The sequence below is a fragment of the Podarcis muralis genome, chromosome 13 (genome assembly GCF_964188315.1).
Source record: "Podarcis muralis chromosome 13, rPodMur119.hap1.1, whole genome shotgun sequence".
In the NCBI taxonomy this organism is placed as follows: Eukaryota; Metazoa; Chordata; class Lepidosauria; order Squamata; family Lacertidae; genus Podarcis; species Podarcis muralis.
Window position 1 is genome coordinate 20,544,299 of NC_135667.1, and position 21,389 is coordinate 20,565,687.

A 21,389-nucleotide genomic window follows, 5' to 3' on the forward strand; every position below is an offset into this window, starting at 1 on the left:
GATGCCTTCTTTTCTGTACACCCTCCTCCTCCCCACACATGCACCATTTTACAGCCATTATCTCCAAAACACACACACACACACAAACTAATGAGGAAGACAGCTATATGGGTCCCCCTTTTAGCAGCTCTGGGAGTCCCAATTCATTTTGGTAGAAATAATGAATTATGCCTCCTGGGAAAGATGGTGTGTGTCAGCAAATGGAGTTCAGGGCAGAATACATGGGAGAGAGAAGAAATATTCATATATCTGATTCTGGACCGTTTTTTAATTTATTTTTTTGGTGCGGGACGGACTGATGCAAGGTCAGACACAGAGAATTAATGGAAACGCCAGGAAGAGAAGACCTTGCTAGCACCTTCTTTCCACCTTCTGAGCTTCTCTTCTTCCAAATAGCCCCCAAATCCTAAGTCTCCAGTTCTTCATCCAACCTATTAGGACCCTGTTTGAAAAGATAGAGGTTTTGTCCTCTTACCACCACCCTGTCAAACCCAATCCTGCCCCCACCCCTCTGGGTTGGGATCCAGCTGTCCTTCCGTCAGCACAGAAATAGCCCCCTTTGCCTGAAATGAATGAGGGAGCATATTGAAGTAGCAGATGGGGAATCCAGTAGGGGTGAGAAGTAAAGGAAAGTGTGTGTGTGTGTGTGTGTGTGTGTGTGTGTGTGTGCTTGGTGGTGGGCACAAAGTCAAGAAAAAGAAAAAGGAGGACATGTTATTCTGGTTCCTGGAAGAGTCATGGTTTGGCCGCCACTGTTACCCTGAGATGACTTTGGCTCTCCCCCTTGGCTGTTCAAAGCTTCTACTCTACAAACTGGACAGCTGATGGGGGCAAATTATTATCACAAATCCAGCAAACGTTACGAGGTGTTCCCTGGACATTATGCAAGGCACCTTCAGTGGCTGGACTTTGGGGCAGAAGTCCAGGGGCCCACTCAGCAGAACGAGTAGCAGGGACTCAAACACAGCACAGCCGGCTGACTAAATTTGGAAGTAGGTGAAGTCATACACATTGCCACCTTAAGAGGACTCTCCCCCTAAGTCCAAAGTTACTTTACTGCACCACATCAGCAACCCACCTCTTCTTCTGAGGAGCAGAAGAGAAGGTCAGCTCTCACTGGTCTTTCTACTCCTTGCAAAGCCAAGGTTACCTATGCATGTGGAACTTGGAAGAGAGGTGTCCTTTGGTGCAGGACTTCTGCATTCAGAAGGGGAAAGGATTGCCAGAGGTGGGCAGGGAAGGGAAGAGCTACTTATTCAGGGAGAATGCTAGCTATTCGAGGAGAAGCATGGGGTTTATTGAGTTAAAGCAGGGTAACCAATGTGATGCGCTCCAAATGTGGTGTGGTTTTTTTACTACAACAAGCATCATCCCTGATCATTGGCCATGCTGGCTGGGGCTGTTGGGAGCTGTGGTCCAAATCACACCATGGTAGCTACTCCTGGTATAAAGCAAGGGCTGCTGTGGATCTAGAACAACTGGGTTCCTGGAGGAGGAGGCGAGTCTGTCAAGGTCTGGAGCAGACGGGATGTCTAGGACCTCTGGGAATAGCAATAGAAGTGTTGGTTGAGGTTTAGAACAGGGTGGGCTTTGGAAGCACAAGACTCCTGGGTACTCGGTGGCACAGAGTGAGATTTGTGGAGGGAAGTGGCAGGAAGCTTATTTTAGACCCTTGAGATGGGCAAATACGGTATGACGAAAGATGTCAAAGAAGAGCAAGTAACCCCTCCCTGCCTCTTGAACACACACACACACACACACACACACACACACACACACACAGGGATTGGTTAATAGTATTAACTTAATATTGTATGGATGGAAGTTATATAAAGGGGCATTGTAACGAGTTAGGTCATTGCAGAGGACTATGATTCAGGCTGCAATGACGTCCTGAGGATAACTGGTGTCAGATCTGTTTCCAGCAAAGATATTTGAAAGTGGAGGTAGGCACAATAAGTCGATATAGCAGAGATGGGTAGCTTTAGAGAGAAGTTGAACTTCAAACAACGGCATGCATATGAAGGGTACAGAAGGGGCCTTATGCTGCAACCCTCATCAAATCACTTACTTTGGAGACACATGAAAAGGAAAGGTTCTGGAGAAAGCTTGCATGCGGTTTCTAATATTTTGGTTGACCTAATAAAGGTATTGCCCTAATGTGGATTTTGAAATTATTTTGGAGTGCTTCTTGTTTTCATGTTTCATGGGGCTGGCCATGTCAGTCTGTTGCTGCATTGTGTGGCCCCTGAAAGATCAATGCTTCTTTTTTTTCATGGCGTAAGGTTTTCTGGACTAGAGAGTCCGCTTCATCGGAGTTATGCCTTTCATTTCCCCCCCCCCCTCATTGAGGAAGCTCTAGAGTAAGGTGATGACTGCTGCAAGTGTCTCACAAGTGGGGAGCAGCAGAATGGGCTGGCAGTGAGAACACAGCAGAATGGTTTGGAGAAGGCGTTTTGGAACAAAGTCCGGCTTAACGCAGGGAGCATGATAAGAAGAAAACTGGGGAATGGAGGTCAAGAAAGAACTGTGAGGTGAAGAAAAAGGTGCTGAGAAAAAACTGTGAGGTGAAGGTTAGCAGATACATTATCAGCAAAAAGGAGAGGGGGGAAGGCGTGGGTTTATGGGCAGGGGTCAGAGGCTGAAGGATGGAGAAAAAACTGAGCAAGGAGTATTGAGAGGGGAAAGACTTAAGGTTGATTTCAGGCCAGAGGTAGAAAACAAGCTGTGATTTAGCTCCCTTCTGGAAGGGGAGAAAAATGGGGAAGGGGGTAAAGGCCACTGGAGATGCAGCGGAGGACGAGGGAATTTAGCAGACCAGTTTCAAGCCTGGGGTCCTGGAGTTGAACATAGAAGCAAGGAAGTTCTGTTTTTTATTGAACTGAAGTCAGCCTTATTTTTGTGGAGAAGGCTAAGACAGCCTCTCCCTTCTCCAGTCTTCCCACTATTCCCATATTACGGTCTTGCTGCTCTTTCCAAAGTCTACCACACATACATCCTTCTGCCTGGGCACAATAAGGGGCCCAGGAGCTCAGAAAGCAAGGCAGACCTCCCAATATATATGGCCTTGGCTGTCATCCTTCCTGACCCCATCTTTCAGCTCCCTCACCCCCTCTTCGCCCCTCTCATGTGAAATCTGTGTCACATTAAACTATTATGCAACAAAGTAAAGATGCTCAAACGACCTTGCTCTCAAATGCACACACCTCAATGCCAGCCTTTTATATATATATATATATATATATATATATAGGGCACCCAAGGCTGCAGTGCTTTGGCCCTTTCTTCAGAGTATTAATGGCTGAACTGGACATTATGCATGTCAACACCGCCCCCCACCTTACACTGTGTACTAATTCATTAATTTTCTCTCCAGTTCTATCATTTTCTTCCTCTCTCTATACATAGCATCATAGAATAACCTCTATCAACAATGCTTACAGGCAGGGAGAAAGCTCTCTCTCTCTTTCTCTCCCTCTCTCTCTCTCTCTCTCTCTGTGTGTGTGTGTGTGTGTAAATTCTCTCCCTTTGCTGCCGCTATTACTGGATGTAACACTGCAGTTCAGTACCATGGAGAGCGGCAAGGAATGAAGGGGAGGGAATGGATTAAACTGCAATAGTCCTTCAGCGCCTGGGGTAAAAGTGGGCATCTTTCCACAATACTGGAGGGGAAGTGGGGGTGGGATTTGCTCCCTGTGGAGAGCTGTGGGTAAAGGATTGCTTGGGGACCCCCAGGCACCCATGATTTTCAGAGGAAAAGTTGATGGAAAGGAGTCAAGTGCAATTTGGCAAGAGGGCTTTCTGAAACTCCAGGGGTTTCTGTGAAGGGTATGTATAGGGGTCAGATAGTGAGGAGAGAGGACTAAACGGACAGTAAAAATGTTTGGGCTCTGTGAACTGAAAGCAGGGGGTGAGTATACAGATTGACAGAAAGTAGGGAAGGAATGGGATGCTCGGATTGCTGAGTTATTGAGCAAAGCCACACGGCGGTGCAGTTAGGTAAGTTAAGATTGTGGACAGTGCGGTCCCACATGGGGTCCCTGTTTAGATGGCAATGTATATATCTTCACTTACTTTGAAATGCAGTAAGCCAGTCCCGGTGTATTTGCGGGGCAGGAGGAGGGCTTCCTTTCATTCTGAGTGGGGCACAGATGGCACCACTGAGGTCACACAGGACCAAGAGTGATAGAGTGTGAGAATGCATGTTTGAAAGAATATGCAAGAGCTTCTGTGGAAAGACTGGAATTACTGAGTCGGGATGTGTGCGTGCGTGAGTATGTATGTACGTGCAAAGCCAGGATCATCTTGGTCTTGGAAGGAAATTGAGTGGACAGAATGCTTTAAGAGTACATACCTACCGCTCTAACCTGCACTATGAATCCGTATTCAATTAACTGGATATCTGAAATTTTGACCCACTGAGTTTAGTGGTTTAAGAGCAGAGGCAGAATTACATGGCAGGACTCTTGATTTGGGGGACAAAGAGTGACTCTAGGGAATACAAGGGGAGATTTACTGGGTCACCGAGTAGGTAGCAGATAAGGCTCCAGGAGCGTGAAATGAGAAGGGACAATGGCAATGACAGTTCCCCAATTGCCACGAAAGGTGTTGGATTTGCAGGGGAAAATATGAGAACTGCTCAAGAACTGCTGGTTTTTTAAATCAAGGGAGCGGATATACTGGGATAGGAGTAGTTTAATTAGAGGAGTGTTGAGTCTAGGAGGTTAAAACAGTGGGAGCTGGCAACTAGGTCTCCTAGATTCATTGGAGAAGGAGATGGGCTTGCAAGTTAAGATGGTGTTCAGGACCAGAACTTCTGTAGCCTTTGGGACAAGAATGGAGGCTGGCAAATTTGAATTGGGCTGCTGAATGCCAAAACTCTCTGAGTGAGGAGGTGTTTAAACTAGCACAAGGGGAGACTAGAGAATTGGGATGCTTGAGCCCCACATTGTAATAAATAAGAGAAGCCACCCTTTGTAGCTGGCTCTTGCCAGCATCTGGAATCTGTTCCCTTTCTGCAGTCATTATTCACAAGAGTCATTAAAAGCCTTTTAAAAAAAATCCTCTCTCCCCCCTCCCTTCCCCCACATATCTACTTTCCTTTGAATTCCCTAAGAAGCTGAACCAGAATTTCTGCACTGGCTTGCTAATCATGCAGGGAAGACAAAAGCCAGAGAATTAATATGAAAGGGAAGGGGGCACAGCAAGGATCTCCAGCAAAGGGACACGGAAATTTGTGCAGAGTTTGCTAAAAGGATAAAAGAAAGACTCAGCTCTGTTGCAGTGTTGGCACTGTCTCTCTAGTGCCTCCTATAGGACAAAAAGACTTTGCCTTCTCTTTCAGCATCAAGAATAAAAGCAATGTTTGCACATCACAGGTGAGGATGGGATGGAGAGGCAGAGGTGAACTTGGTTAAAAATAAATTCCCTTAGCACAGAAGCTGGTACTGGCTCTCAGTCTGCTGGACAGACACAAATACTTTGGATGCATCAACCTTTTTTGGTCCAAGGTTCAACTTTATAGCTGATTACAGAGAAGGGGTATATTGGATTTTAACTCAGAACTTCCCTTGCAAGGCTGGCAGGAAAAGAAAAAAATCATCCATTTTATATGATGCTGAAGTCGGGGTTCCTAGTTCCCGATTTGATTAAAAAGTGCAGATTTGCCCTGAACAAGGATCTGGGTGTGAAAAATGCATGCAGTGGTAAATGATACTTATCTGATTTTCATCATTTTAAACATACTCCCTGAAAGAACACATTCCCCATTTATTCCATATAACCCTTTGCGTACTGAAAACAGGCTTGTCTGAGTTATGTGGCCATACTTTGTTCCCTTGTGCATGTATACCTAAAAATATATACATTAATATAATATAATGTAATATACAGGAACCTTATTACAAAGATGAAGCTGCTTTGCCTGTGATATTTTCCCTAATTGTTATGTAGCTGTGAGTATACGTATGAGTTTGCTGTCCACACAGCTAATGAAGAAATAATCTCTCATGCCATACTTCAAACGTGGTTAAAGTACAAAATAGTAGTGTTGGGAGAAATGTAAAGGGAAATAACAGTCCTGAGTACATATATTTATGCTTTCCATTTGCATACAGGCATATGTACACATACCTGCACTTTGTCTTTAATTTATGAGTAAGCGCCATTTGTACACTACAAATGACAATTTGAGACTGCATCCCTGAGCACATTTGCTAGCTGCAAAGTCCCACTGAACTTCCAAGCAAACATGCTTGGAATTACATTGGGTTTAATCAAATTATGTTATATAATATGTTTCTCTACCCACACAAATGGGAATATATACATGATTATACATAATTACTCAAGGAACTGCCATTGAGCCCGTGACAAAAGTTTTAAGGTTGCCTCTTGGTTTATATTTGGTGCACCACATTAATGCAGCTGCCCCTCTGGAACTTTTTCCTTGTCTATATACCATGAAGGGACTTGAAGTGCTTCCAGGATCAAAGTTGGGACACTGTCCAGTTTAAAAGAAGGTGCAACTGATAGAGAAAAGCCAAACTTAAAAAGAACGATTGTGATGTGAAAAGATCTGGGAAGGAGAGGAAGAAGAGGATCTCCGTGTGTGTCTTTATTCAATCATTGTCTATTTGTTCTCTCAATGCACACACTTTACCCCTCTCTGATACGCAGGGACTTAGATGCAGCTATCAAATATGCTCTGGTACAGATTTTGTAGCCCCGGCCTGCCTATGCATCACTATAAAATATGCATGCTGGTGTGTGCAGAGTGAACGAAAACGAAGCAAATGTGTCTTTGCGTATTGGAGAAGCATTATTCAGAAGTGCATTTTGGCCCATCAATCTATTCACTATGCTGTCCACCGATATGGTTTTCTATCTCCTCTTCCCCAGTCCATATTCCTTCCTTCTGACTGCCTGTCTGGCAAGGATAGTGGTGGATGGGGGCCAATCTCTTTGCATCCTTTTTCATAAGCAGGTAATTCAAACACTGTGCTTGGGGCATGAACCTCAACTCCCCCCCCCCCCAACTTTGCAAACTTCAGTACTGATTTGCGTCTTTCTCTTATTCATACACAAATGCCTAAAGGGAGAAAGTTGCGGGGGGCGGGGCGGGGAGGGTGCTACTGTAGTTATAGCACACATATGCCATTTCTGTAAAAGCTACCGTTATATTGGCTGGTAGTGGGGAGATGCTGGCTTCAGTTCTCAACCGGCTCCTCTGTTTATGGAATCCCTGACGTGATGTCCACCTGAATGCAGCATTGCCTCATAGTCCCGTTGGTTTCTTGGCTCCCACTGCCAGCAAACCCCCTCCCTTCCCTGCTCCCCAACACTCCTGCCCTCTCTTCCTCCCTGCTGTAACTTTTTCTGGCTGCATTCCCAACTGCATGGGGGAGGAAGGGGGGGCTGAATAAAGGGACCGGACAGGCCTTGCACCCTTGAGAACAGCTGCCTGGGGTGAGGGGAGGGGGAATGGATTGCAGAATGCCGGCTTTGCACTGCAAACTCTGGGGCTTCCACACTGCACTGCGGTGCCCCCTCCCCCCCCCTTCTCAACCCGCTGGCTCTGCAGTTCTAGAGATAGCAAAGCACTAATATTGTCCTAGAGGTAATGCTGGAGGGGTTGCCGGGGGTGGGGGGGGGAGGAGAGAGAGAACAAGCAGCAGCCTTTCATTACTCCCCCCCTTTCAGCTGCTCTGCAAAAAGAAGTTATACAGTGCTTTACCTAAAGAAAGGCTTTAGCTGCATAGGCTAAAAAAAGAAAAGGGGAAAAGAACGGGGTGGAATGCAGTAAGGGGAGCAATATTTGGGGGTGCAGTGGAGGATGGGGGATTCTAAACTGCAGTGTCTGGGAAGGGGGCAGTTTTGAGCAGCATTATTCAAGCACACTGGGAGGGGGGGAGCCAATTCAGAACTGCATTGCTGAAGATTGGGGGAGGAGATCTGGAGTTTCTCCCTGGATAGATGATGTCGATTTGGGCTGAATGGAGAGAAAAGGAAAGATCCCTAGATTTGGCAGTGGGGCATGCAGTGGGGGCGGGGGGACTACGCAAAACTGCAGTGAGACCAGAGGATTCCAAAATTCAGGAAGGGCGCAAGTGAGACCTGAGATAAACTGTGTGTGGAGGGGGTGGGGGAGACCAGAGAGGAGGAGGACAGGGGACCTTATTTTGGGGGACAGTGAAGAAAGGACTCGGAGCTGTTTTAGCAGCACCTCCTGCTGGAGATCAAGGCTTTCACCCTGACACCGATAAGCAAGTCATAAGCCCAGCGCATGCGTGTCAGGATCCTCCTGCTGCTACACACTACTACACTCATTCGCACGCTCGTGTCCCGTGGTGCTCAACTCTTGAGCTCAACTTTTTTCCTTGCACCCCCTTTTCACTGCCACCAGCAGCGTTCCTTGCATGATCCCCCTTCCTTTCCTCACGCTCCTTTCTCCTTCTTAGAGTTCCATTTCTCACACTTTGGTCTTTTGCACGCTTTCCCTGAACCGGAATCACTGCCCCTCTCTGTCAGGCTCGTTCAGTCACCCCCCTCTTAGCCTGCACATTAACCTCTCCTATTTTCTGCAACATTTTGCATGCCTCAACATGGCTGAGTGCACCTCTTCCAGTGCCCTTGCACACCTCTGAAACCTGCACCATTCTCCGTTCCACATTCTGTATTCTCCCAGCCAACCATTCCTTCCTCTAGATGTCTGTTTGCAGCATCTGACTATCATATGTTCTCTCTACAGGGCACTTCAGTGCACGGTGCACATCGCTTGTGTGTGCCTAAGATGTGACTGGTGCCATCAGCTCCTGAAAAACATCCCTGCCTGCAGAACATCTCCATTTCTCAGTCTGTTCTGTTTGCACTCAGACTGGCAACCTCATCTTTTCTACTGCATAATCTGCCTTCACCTCCAGCACCCAGTGCCACTCACACATCCTTCTCCCCCCCCCTTTGCACATCCATCCATGCTTACCAAGCATTGCACATGGACCCTTGCACACCAGTCCCTCTGCGCTAGTCTGCGCATTGTGCCATTGCCCATTTCGCTTGGGACAAGTCTTGCACATCTCAACTGCACCTCCAACATTAGCCTGCACCTCCACTCTTGACCATTTACATCTCACCTTTTCTGCCTGCCCCTTGCACCCCTTTTTCTTAAAAGTACAATTTTGGAGCGGGGGGAGGTTTCTTTGGGAAGTTGTCAGGGTTTACAGCAAAGAAGAAGGCTAGAAGGCCTGCTGTTGCACAGAGCCAAGGGACATTTGCGAAACAAGCAAAAGAACATTTAAAGAGAAATTTCTCCTGCCTACTCTGTCCCACCTCCAGCCATAACCAGAGACTGGGAGAACGAACTCAGTTCAGGGAGGCAGAGCTCATGCTTTGGACTCAGACAGCCCCAGCTTTAATTTTTGCCTCGCCAAGTAAAAAGTAGCAGGACTGAGGAAGACCCTGCCTGAGACCTTGCAAAGCCATCTCCTGTCGGAGTAGTCATTCTGGGCTAAAAAAACCTGGGACCTGACTCAGTGTAAGGGAGGGAGAGAAAAGCAAGGGTGCTCGCCTCTCCTCTCCCCTACACAAACCAAGGCTGCCCTCAAACCTTTCTGCACTTCCTTGGCCCCAATGAACAGAGTGGGATTAACTTCTGCCAGCCTTAACTATGCTTGCCCCTATTCTGCTACTCTCCCCCGACTCCTCTTGTCAACATTTAGATCTGTAAGTTCCTGGGGGCAGGGACCCTGCCTCCCCACTCCCCTGCTTGCCTTCCCCTGTGCCACTAGTGGGGACAAGAGCGTCAATGCTAGTAGTCACGATGCTAACAGCAACAACAGCAGCAGCAGTCATAGGTATCTCTATCCTGCTCCTCCATGCTGCCCACAGCAGGTGAGCGGGTGGGTGCCCCGAGCCCCCAGCCCAGCGCTACTCACCCTGGCCATCCTGGAGGAGTAGGGGTCCTCGAAGAGCGCCCACACCTTGGGCTGCATGGCGGCCCACCGGCCCAGCTTGCGCCCGTCCTCCTGCAGGCAGTGGCGCTTGAGGTCTCCGCTCTCCTCATCGTCCTGGCTCTCGGGCGTCTCGAAGCTGTCGAGGGCCTCCTCGGCGTCGCGGTGCTGCCGGTAGTTCATCCAGCAGCAGGCTTCCACGTCGGTCTCGTCGATGCCCCAGAAGGCCAGCTCCTCCTCGAAGAGGGGCCCGCACACGTCGGCCGGGCAGTGCAGCTTCCCCGTGCGGTAGTAGTTGAGCACGTAGGCGAAGACCTGCGGGTGCCGGTCGAAGAAGAACTCGTCGGCCTTGGGGTCGTAGTCGAAGTTGCTGCACGCGTCGGGCTCGGTGAGCCACGACAGCCGCGTGCCCGGCAGGGTCTTGAGGGTGCTGCGGTACGTCTCATGCCGGATGCCGCCCACGTTGATGACTATCTTGTCGTTGTCTTCGTTCCGGCCCATCTCCCCTTTCAAACATGACTTGGACGGCGGCTTGTTCCCAGACTTGCGCCCGCGGAAAGAGGAGACGCACACTGAGCTCAGCATCGGCGGCGCGGGCCGAGGCGGGGGGCCGCCCCCCGACGGTGCGCAGGTGTCAAATCAGGGCGCGAGGCGTCATCCTGGCCCCTCCTCCTCCTCGGCCCACCCCCTCTCCCCCCACCCCTCCTGCCGCGGGGAAAGGAGAAGGCAGGAGGGAGCGCGGCCAAGAGGGGAGGGGGGCGAGGCTCTTTCTAGACGGGGCGGGCGCAGTAGCAGCAGCAGCAGGAGGAGGCAGGAGTTGGCAGAGAAAGAGCCCGCGGCGCAGCGCCGGGGTCTGCGAAAGAGAGGGACAGAGAGAGAGAAAGGGACAGGGAAGGTGAGTGCGGACGGCTGCTCCGCCACAGTCCTCCGCAGCCTCGGCCGCTCTCCCTCCGCTCGCTGCCCTCCATCGCTCCCGTCCCCACCATCCATCTATCCATCCGCACGCCGACACTCCGCTCGGACCGCCGTCCTTTCCATTGTCCGTGGCCCCTGCCATCCTCGCCCCTTCTTCCTCTCGCTCCCTCCATGGCGCTTCTTGGTCACTCGCGTTACGCCTTCGCCCTCCCCATCCCATGTACGCTTCTCCACTCTCCTCTCCTTCCTCCCATCCCTCTCGTAATGACCGGCATTGCCACTGCATCCCTCTGCCATTATCACTCTCTCCTCTCTTTCTGTCACTCCCACTCCATCTCTTCCATCCTTACACACAGGCTTCCCTCCTTCTACCCCCCATCTCTCTCTCTCTCTCTCTCTCTCTCTCTCTCTCCCTCCCTCCCTCCCTCCCTCCCTCCTGCCCTCTGCATCCCCTTCTCTTTTTCAGTTCCCTCCATAGCCCTCTGCCACCATCGTTTTTCGACCCCTGTGGACCATCACGGCAGTCCTTCACTGCAGGCTTCATGCCATCACCCCTGGCGCTCCATTATCCTCTCCAAGTGCCTGTCCATGCAGATCTGCCATCATTACTGTATCTCCAAGTCCTAGGATACCCATTCATCTCTGGCCACCCTCCCCTCTTTTCTGTCCTCCATTCATTCTCACCCTTCATTCATTTCTTCTCTGTCACAGCCTCACATCCTCCCCCCCCTTCCATTCTTCTGCTGACTTTGTCTTCCTCATCAACCCTCTTCCTCTTCTCCTTTCTTCCTTCTTCATGGTCTCCTCTCCTTCCCTGCTTCCATGTGTTGCCACATCTCCCTTCTCTACTCTCTTATCGCTGTCCTTCTTTCCCTGGGAACTTCTGCCTTTCGCCCCTCCATCCTCTGCTTAGCCTAGGGTCACTTCACACATACTTTTCTTGCACGGAGACTTGCCTCCTTCTCCCTCATTGCACAGAAATCAGGCAGTGCCTAGTTTGCCCCTTTACCACATTAACTTTGGAAGCAGCTCTGCAATCTCCACACTCAAAGTGTAACGGTGGCAAAATAGATGCTCGCTTGAGCTTCACGTGTAGGAGAAATGCCACTTCTTCTCATTCAGGGGCCTCTTCTGTCCCCTCTCCCCATCTCTTTCACCACGAGAACTACCCACCCAATCTTAGCACCCTGTTCACTTTTATATCGACTCGTTCCACCCCTCTCTCTTCCTTCTCTCGCTTGCCTCCTTCCCTATCTTCCCAGACCCCCCCTTTTTGCTTCTCCTTCACTTAGCCCCCTTTCTTCAACGTCCCCTTCCTTTCGAATGGAGACTCAATCTACTGCTTCTGCACTGCCCTTCCACTGCCATTGACTGCTTCCCAATTCCTCTCTCCCTCTCTTGGCCACCAGCCAGTTTTCCTTCTCCACTGACCCTCTCCTCCCTCCCTCCCTCCCTCCCTTCTTCCTTACCATCTCCTCCAGTTCCCACTTTCCCCACTTCCGACTCCCAGCCCTCTCCCCATACTGCTGCACCTGCTGGGCTCCGACTCTACCCCCCCCCCCCCCGTTTACACTAACAAACCAATTCCTTTTTCTCTTCCAGGTAGCAACCTATCTGCCCCATGACTCCCCACTCTTGCCCCACTTGACTCTGGTTCTCTCTCAGCTCCTCCTCCTATCTTCGGCCAGATCCTGCCTCCTGCAGTGGACCCGGCTTCCCTTGCTGACTTCTCTACGGACCCTGATGATGATCTTCCTGAAGCTGAGGGGCTGGGTAGCCTCTATGCTCTCCTCCACCTTTAGGACCCCTTCAGTCTTCTCCTTGCCCCCACTTTCTCCCACATGACTTTTGACCCCAGTGCACCCCCACTTTTCTTGTGGGGTCCCCCCTGAAATCTCCTCTCCCTCCTAGCTGTGGTTGCTCTCCTATACTCCCTTTGGTGGGTCACCCCAGTTCACCCTCTATCCCATGTTATCCCTTGAAATTTCAGTGCCCCACTGTTTGCCCTCCCCTCATGGCTACTTCCTCCTCCTTATGGCCTCTGCTTGCCTCTCTATAGGCCTCACTGACCTATCCATCCTCCCCTCTAATTCTTCCTTCTCCCCTTTCCTACACCTGAAGTTTTACACTGGGGATTATGTCCAGTGCTAGCTGTACTCAGAGCAGACCTACTAGAATTTGTGGGCCTAAGTTAATCATGCCTATTGGTTTCAATGGTCTGCACTGAGAAGAACCAGCATTGGCTACAACCCTTGGCCATCTCCAAGGAACCTCCTTGGCCTGTAGCTCACCCAGTCCCAACACCCACCTCTCCTATACTCTTGTGTCGTTGCAGAGGGGACTGTGTGTGTCTGTGTGTCTGTGCAATGTTTCTCGGTACAAAAGAGAGAATTGGCTTGGCTTTAGGCAGGTGAGGAGGCAAATGTCTCTCCTCCAGCACTGTTGCCGCGCCATCCAATTTCCTGGGCTGTGAGATGAAGAAGTAGGGAAAGTGGAGTGGAGTGGGAAGGAGAAATTAGTGAGAGAGAAAGAATGTGGGAGGGTTTGCATGAGTGCATAATAGAGACTTAAAATACATGTGGAGGAAAAAATAGATTCTCAAACAATTTCTCCTGACCTCATTTTGCCTGCATTTCCCTTGCCCTCTAAATTCATATTATTCTTTTTAGAAACAAACAAACACCCACCTATTATTATTATTATTATTATTATTATTATTATTATTCCTAGACACATAATGCAGCCTGCCCAGGTGAAATGAAGACTGATCTCCATTTGGGCCAGGGCCAGGGTGGGAGCCTGTGTGTGTATACCACCTTAGGTTTCATCATAGAATCGTAGAATTGTAGTTGGAAGGGACTATGAGGGTTATTTAGTCCAACTGCCTGCAGTGCAGGAATCTTCGGAAGAAGGGAAGGCAGGAAATCAATACAATAACTAAATACTGTTATGGATACTTTTGAATTTAGAGCTTTTTGAAAATTAATATGTAATGCATACTAAATTCAGCAAATGAACATGTTATTGCATTAAAAATGCATCTACAGAACCTTAATGTTTAGTTCTTTATGGCTATCCCTCAAACAAATAAATCAATGTTAGAATGGAAGTTTTGAAAAGTTGGATTCAGGGGCTTTTGTTTTAATTAAAAAGTTGGCGTTTGGGTTCTTTATTCGTTGAAAAATGTTTAGATGGAGATGCATGTGCAGAGAGTAATGGGTCTCTTTAGGTAGGATTACGCTGGTTAAGATAGGAAGTGACATATGGGGCAATGCATTTCTGCCTATCTTAAAATGGGTTTATATGGTGGGTTTGTGTGTAAGGGAAATGGCCTGTGTCTGTTTGCAGTGATACATGCATGTGATGAGTTTGGGTGCAGAAATGAGTATGTGGGTTTAAATGTATGTATTGTGTGTAAGGGTGTAGTAAGTAACTATAGGTGCGAGCAGAATTTGTATATGAAGAAATCTGTAATTGAGGATAGAGCCATGTGTTGTGAGTGTGTGCAGGGATCTCTGTGTTGGGATGACATGGTATGCATAGTGTGTGTGTGTGTGTGTGTGTGTGTGTGTGACAGCATGAGTGTTCCGAAATGATTTTGTATTTTTTGTGTGGAGAACACTATTCTGTAAGCCCGGCAACGTGATCCTGTGCTCAGTTTACTCAGAAATAAACTGCACCCTGTTTTGTACCTCTTTCTCCCAGATGAATGCAAAGGACCACAGCCATAGCTGTGTTGATGGTGTGTCTACTTGGCTCTGGCTGTGCATTCTAAAAGGCACCTAAAAGACGGACACCTAAAAGATGGTATCTCAGAGCTGGTTCCTTCATGCACAACTGATCACTTGGTGACTCCACCTCAAATGCAATATTTTTCAATGGAGCATTCACACATTCAGCTGCCTGTCTCTCATCAAGTGATAAGAAATCAAGTGGCGTGTGCATGTGTGAATCAGCCTTATATGAAAATAATGAATATGCAATCAAGTGTGTGTATGTGATATTTATGCTGGTGTGATCTTTTTTGTTGTTGTTCAAATTAAGGATGTGTGTGAATGCACAAGAGAGGACTGCGATACCCACTATTCCCTTGTGTATGTTTCTTTGTGAGTGGAGGTGACTGTACAGTGACACAGATTTGAGTGTGCACTTAGGTATTTGTGCATGTGTGAATGAAGTGGTGTGTTTGAATATGAGGGCAGGGATGTTTACAGGCAGCATGGTGTGTTTTGAGGCAACGTTTTATGTGTGCTTCAGAAGATGTTACTGGTAACTTAAGAGTAAAAGTGTGACAATTTTGTATCTGTTTACATTTTGTTCAATCGTAGACCTCTACATGTGAGAGCAACCTTACAGAAAGCAAAATGACTGCATATGGCCATATTCTGGAGTAAGTCACACCTGCATGATCGGATTCTGGAATAAGACTTATTTGCATGATAGGATGACTGGCAGAGCTAAAAATCAGCGAAGCATGTCTAGTCTCAAAACCACTTATTGAGTGCTGTGCATGTGTTTGAAGTATTGCCACCCAGCGTTGAACATGTTTACACATTTAGCTTAGAATTATTCACCCCCCAGATTTCAAATTTATAAATCAGAATGTACGAATGCGGAGGGTGGGATAGGAAGGGGCTAAGGCAGCAGCCAGAACATTCAGAGGTCTAGGTCAGATGCACAGCATCATACGCAGCCACTCAAAGTGCCTTCATCTGCAGATACTGGTAATTAACAGCAGGTCTGCTATACAGGTCTACTAAACAATAAGCTCCATTGGTTTAAGTGGGGGATTATTCCCCAGAAAGTGGGCAGGGAACTGCAGTCTGGTTTTATTATTAAAGACTGTAACCCTATCCAAACTTCCTTCAGCATAAGTTCCAGCTGAACTCACATGTGCTTATTTCTAAGTAAGCATGCTTTGGACGGTACTGTAAAATTATTTGAATTGTTAATCATTAAAGTTTGTGCTCATCTGAAACTGTTATGGGAGCCATTATGATTGAAAGGTTGTTTGGAAATATAGTATAATATAATATAATTAATGTCAGTATGAGTTTTGATATAAGAGGTGGTTTGGGTTTGGTTTTGTTTGTTAAAAAAAACTTCCACTGCCTATTTTCTACACATGCATTCAAACTATATAAGATTTTTGGTTTCTTCCTACCTCAAAATTTGTTTCAGATGTTTCACTTTGCCCTTTGCTATATGAGGGGTAAGAAGGCAAGGGCGCCTGGAGTGCCGGCTTGTGTGAATGTGGGTGAGCTATTATGCAAGTGTGAGCACATGTGTATGACAATGATCAATGCGTGAGAGTGTATAAGGGCGGGGGGGGGCATGCACGGTGTCTGCTTTTTCTGGTTGTCTCTGTTATGATCTCTCTGTATGTACATAGGGCTAAGTGAGATGATGTTCTCTGTGAGCTTTACTTCAGTGTTGTGTGTCAGTGTGTCAGTGTGTTTGTGTTTGTTTTCTCATGGGAGTTATGTTTCTCTCTTCCTAAACCCCTCCCCCTCCAGTTCACTGGCGCACCACACCAACACAGACATCACACAACAGAAAAGCCCAAGGGACACCACAGACACTTACAGTCACCACACAAAGACGCAACGGCACACAAATCCTCACCTGTTTCTCCTGTATCCATGGACACAGATGCGCTCAGACCCTTAGAACAAGCACATCCTAATAACTGGTACTTGTCGGCATACTTTAGGCGCGCTAATTTCTTTCATGCACCAGTTGAAATCGTACAAGCTCACATACCACACAAGCCGCACACCGCCTGAGTCATAATCTATCAGTCCCAGACATATATACACATGCACACACAAACTGCCCATACACTCGAACCATTCTTTCACACACCTTAGTGGACACCCTCATATGTCCACCAGACATGCAGACTGTCCTTCCTTCCTTCCTTCCTTCCTTCCTTCCTTCCTTCCTTCCTTCTTTCCTCATATACACTTAAAGCTATCCTTCACTCATTCACACACTGCAGTGGGCAGCACACAAATATCCACAAACTGACAGTCATCTTTCTCTCTTACACACACACATACACCCAGACAGACAAATAGCGATCAGAAGCAAGTCTGTCTGTCTGTCTCTTTCTCTCTCTCTCAGCTAGGCTGGCACTAATGAGCAAAATACAAGCACACCAATGTTAACATGCAGCCGGTCACCTCACAGGTGCTGAAACTACCCCCCCTTCTGTCCTATGATCTCAGTGTTAGGTAAAAGGGGACACTCAAAGATCCCCCCCTCACCTCCTCCCCCCACTGCCACCCCAGGGGAAAACAAAACACCACACAAACACACACTATAGATGTACACACACATACACAAACAAACAAACACACACAATGTAGCCACTGAAGGCCCATACTTACCTGCCAAACCAACCCCTTGTGGCTTAATAATATTTTTGAGAGAGATGAAGGAGCAGAGATGGAGGGGGGAATCGTCACCCCCCAACCTCCCCCCAACCAAAATTCTTTTAAAAAAAATAAAAATCAACCAGTGAGGCGAAGACAGAGGCTCTAAGAAGCTCCCCCAGCACCTTGAGGGGACTGAGAAAACCCCTTGAAGCAGAGAGCAGAGGGAGAATGGAGAGGATGATGGGGAGCTTTTTGCTTTTTTTGGTGGGGGGGGGGGAAGGAAGATGCAGGATGTCGACGAATAGGAGTCAGTCTGTCCGTCTGTCCCCCCCCCACACCTTGTGCGTCTCTGCCTCCCGCCCCCCACCCCTGGTCTCCGGATGCAGGCTGCGCCTTCTGGTACTGCGGACCCCGTGATGACATCACTGCCTCTTAAGGTGGAATTTTGGGGCATCTCATGGAACAGTTGCTCTTCCTTCCTTCCTTTTTTTTTGGGGGGGGGGAGTAATATACGCAAAGAAAGGTAGTCCAGGATTAGAGCAGCCACAGCTCCATTGTTTGCTAAGAGACAGCTTCCCATCCACCTCTGTGCGCGGCATTGGAGGTAAACAAGTGGCGACGGAGCAGCGGGGTCGTGCGTTTGGGGCCATATGCGTGTTTCCCTGACACACATAAACAAAGCGAGCCACCCCGGACCCTGTGGAGACCCAGGGAGCAGAGAGGGGTGTTTTTAAAGATGCGCCACCCTTCACTTGAAAACTCAGTATGAAATTCCAAGGCTGATGCAGGGGGGGGGGGGAGAACAGGTAAAGATAAATACAGCCACCTTAAAGAAAAGTGGGGCTGAGAGGCTGAGGTGAGTTTGGGAGGGGTATTCCTGAGTCAGCTGAAGGGGATGTGATGGGATTTAGCTGCAGTGGGGAAGAGTTGAATTTAGCCTGGAATGTGCGAAATCTCAAGTGTGTGGGAGGCACGAAATAAGTCTATATTTAGAGGACATGGCACCCCCTGAGCTGTGGCCGGGGAAGGTGGAGCCTCCAAAGAGGAACCACCCTTGTGTCTTAGATCTCAGGGTGAAATGTTGTTTCACTTGTTTATTAAGTTGTTTATTAAGTTTATACCCCTCCTCTCCTCTAAGGAGCTTGAGGTGATGCTTAGCGGCCCCCTCCCAATTTTGCTCTCACTCACAACAACCTTGCGTGGTAGCTTAAGCTGAGAGAGAGAGAGTCACTGGCCCAAGGCCACCCAGCAAGCTTCCAGGCTGTCTCTTCACTCACTGTCTCTTGGCCTGACCTACCTCACAGGGTTGTTGTGAGGATAAAATGGATGGAGAGCGGAGAACCAAGTGCCCCACCTTGAGCTCCTTGGAGGAAAAAGTGATATATAAATGTAATAAATAAATATGTGGCAGAGTCAGGAGTTGAACCTGGGCCTCTGCCGTCCTTGTCCAACACTCTAGCCAAGATGGCGCACCTTCTCCTGCACGCCAGGTGCATAATTTGATAGGGTGGCTTTGCCTTATTAGTGAACCGCAAGGGTATGTGCAGTCTAAATTGGCTTGCCGTTTGTGATCAGCTGTCATCCCCATCCCACGACAATAATCCAGGCACTTTTGTGAGGATAAAAATGAGATAAAGATGACTGCAATCTGCCCCAAGCCTCTGAGACAGATGGGTGGTAATCTGTGGGTCTTTAAAGAGCCATAGATATCTGGCCACTAGTCATGTTCTGTGACCACAGCTACAGACTACAGGAAATGGCTTCAGCTCTCTGGCAGAGAACATGCCCTGCATTCAGAAGGTCCCAATTCTAATTCCTGGCATCTTCAGTAAGGGCAGAAAAAAAGTATTCTGCCTGGAACTCTGGAGAGGTTCTGCCAATCTGTGTAGTTAGCACTGAACTGGATGGACCAATGGTCTTGTTTCAGCATATGGCAATTTCCTGTGTTCCTACTACTATTGAAATAACAACAGCTCCGCCTCTGTTGCTGAGCATGCAGAAGAGACAGTAATGGGAATCTTACCCAGTGTGTCAGGGGTTGTAGACCTGGGAGCTGTAGAGTTTACCAGCACTGTACAGGGAAATGGTGCTACATGGTGCTGAAGTTGGTTCCTGATTTCACACAGCATCCTGAATAAAGAATTATTAATATATATGCCCCTGCACTCTAAAATAGTGTTTGGAGGTGGTGAAAGCCAGTGTAGACTTGAGGCAGAGATACATAGGTTCTAATCGCTTCTCCGTCATGATGAAGCCATTGGCTGAGGCTGGGCCAGTCAGCATCTCTTAGCCTCAGGGTGGGGAGCCTTTTCCACATTGAGTTCCTTTCTGAGCAACCTCCCAAGGGCCACATGCCAGCCATGGCGGGGCAAGAGGCAAAACTGGGCAGAGCAAGGGTCTGCCTTTGTACAGCAGGCTAGTTTATTCACACACTCAGACACACCTTTATCTATACTTCATGCAGGCAATCCTCCTGCTATTAGGGCTTCTAAGCCAGAGGTCAGCACCATGCCTTGTGGTCGCAAACTCCCTTAAAAATTTGCAATATCTATGATACTGGTTTAAATTAGTTTTAAGTAGCAATTCCCTCTCTGCCAGGAATCATGGGAAATGTAGTTCTGTGGTGTTGGTGGTGCAGAGCAGGGCTCTCTAATGGAAAATTCTTGGCACACTCACCAAGCCACAGTTCCCATGGTTTTTGGGGGGAGGAAGCTGTGGCATAAAACCAAAATAAAAGATAATGTAGTATAGTTATACCCCTTACTGGGGTATTCAGAGATCTAAATATTTTGTTTTGGGACCACAGGAGCCAGCTGTGAGTATAGTGGAAGGAACTGCTCCACTATTTAGAATGTGCTCCAATATCCACCTCCTGTCCTCATTATTAAAACTAACCCCACTCTGTTAAGCTTCCCCTTCTTTAGAAATCAGAAAACATTTTATTTTATCACTGCATTTATAGCCCACCTTTTTCTGCAAGGAGCTCAAGGTGGCGCAAGCACTTTCCTCACTCTCCCTTTTATTCTCACAACAACCGTCTCTAGAAGGTTAGGCAGAAAGACAATGACTGGCCCAATATCACTCAGTGGACTTCATGGCTGAGCAGGGATATAAACCCTGGTCTCCCAGGTCCTAGTCCAGCACTCTGGCTTTTGGTTGTCAGCTATACAACATCTGCACCCTTTGAATTCACATTCTTTGCTCGAACTTTCAGAGTGTGGTATATTTTGCTCCCCAATCCCCTTTTGCCACTCCCATCACCCTTCCCCCCCCCCACCAAAAACAAAAAATAAAATTGTGTGATACAAAGGATGGTCCCTGCCCCCATCATTGATGTCATTCTTCCTCCTTTCAAGCTTGGCATGCTGTGCAGTTATTATTTAGCCAATTTCCAAAACAAGTGTCAATTATTCTAATTAAACTTGGGAGCCCCTGCGTCTGGTGCACAGAGTGAATTGTCGGGAGCGCTGGGGAGAGCTGTCTTGTACGGCTGTCAGGCACTGCAGGGACCCACCTGGTATTACAAGACAGCAGCGAAGAGATGCTTTCCGGTGATCAAACAGGGTCTCGCAGAACAAACGAGGCTGTTTAACATGCTGGTATGCGCGTGCGTCCAACTGACAGGGTTTTAAAAATCTCTCTCTTTACCTCATCATCTCTCGCTGTGCCTTTGGGGGCTTTTCAGCTGCTTTTCTTTGCGCAAGGAATAACAGGCAGCCACTGCCACTTTGCAAAAGGCGACCCAGATGATGTTTCTTCCTGCAACTGCCATGTGATCAAGGGGCTGGCCCTAAATATTGTACTGTTGTCCTCCTGAAGGGCTGCACCCCCTTCATCGGTGTCCCGGAAAACAGTTACCTCCTTCCCCTCCGCCAAGCTACTGTGAAGGTTGTGCAGTTTGGCTGGTCCTGAGCACATCAATTCACCCTTGTAAGAGCATATGTCTGAGTATAGTATAGCATCATGCGGATTAGACACAGACACACACAGTGGCCAGCCAGGATTTTTCAGTAATCCAAGGCAAAACAGGACTTCTTAAACAAAGGGCGTTTATTTGCGGGGCTGGGAAACAGAACAAGAACACAACTAGAAACATTAGGAAACAAACACAAAAGCTTAAAAGGCTAACTTAGCTAGAAGAACTCTG

At 48.1% G+C, this 21,389-nt stretch overlaps 1 protein-coding gene and 1 long non-coding RNA gene across 7 annotated transcripts in view; one reads left to right on the forward strand and one right to left on the reverse strand.

Moving 5' to 3' along the window:
- LOC114581577 (voltage-gated potassium channel KCNC1-like) overlaps positions 1–17,629 on the reverse strand; it is a 50,595-nt gene extending 32,966 nt beyond the window's left edge. For 4 of the 5 annotated variants that reach the window (XM_028701858.2, XM_028701856.2, XM_077917124.1 and 1 more), the window contains exons 1-2: positions 17,255–17,629; positions 9,933–10,800 (exon numbers count right to left, since the gene is read on the reverse strand). In XM_028701858.2, the coding sequence (XP_028557691.1) occupies positions 9,933–10,532 (600 nt within the window). In that variant the 5' untranslated portion in view covers positions 10,533–10,800; positions 17,255–17,629. Of the gene's footprint in view, positions 1–9,932; positions 11,218–17,254 lie in introns of those variants that run through there. The other variant, XM_028701853.2, reaches the window with a different exon arrangement.
- LOC144325089 (uncharacterized) overlaps positions 1–21,389 on the forward strand; it is a 129,639-nt gene that overhangs the window by 56,244 nt on the left and 52,006 nt on the right. The window lies entirely within an intron of this gene.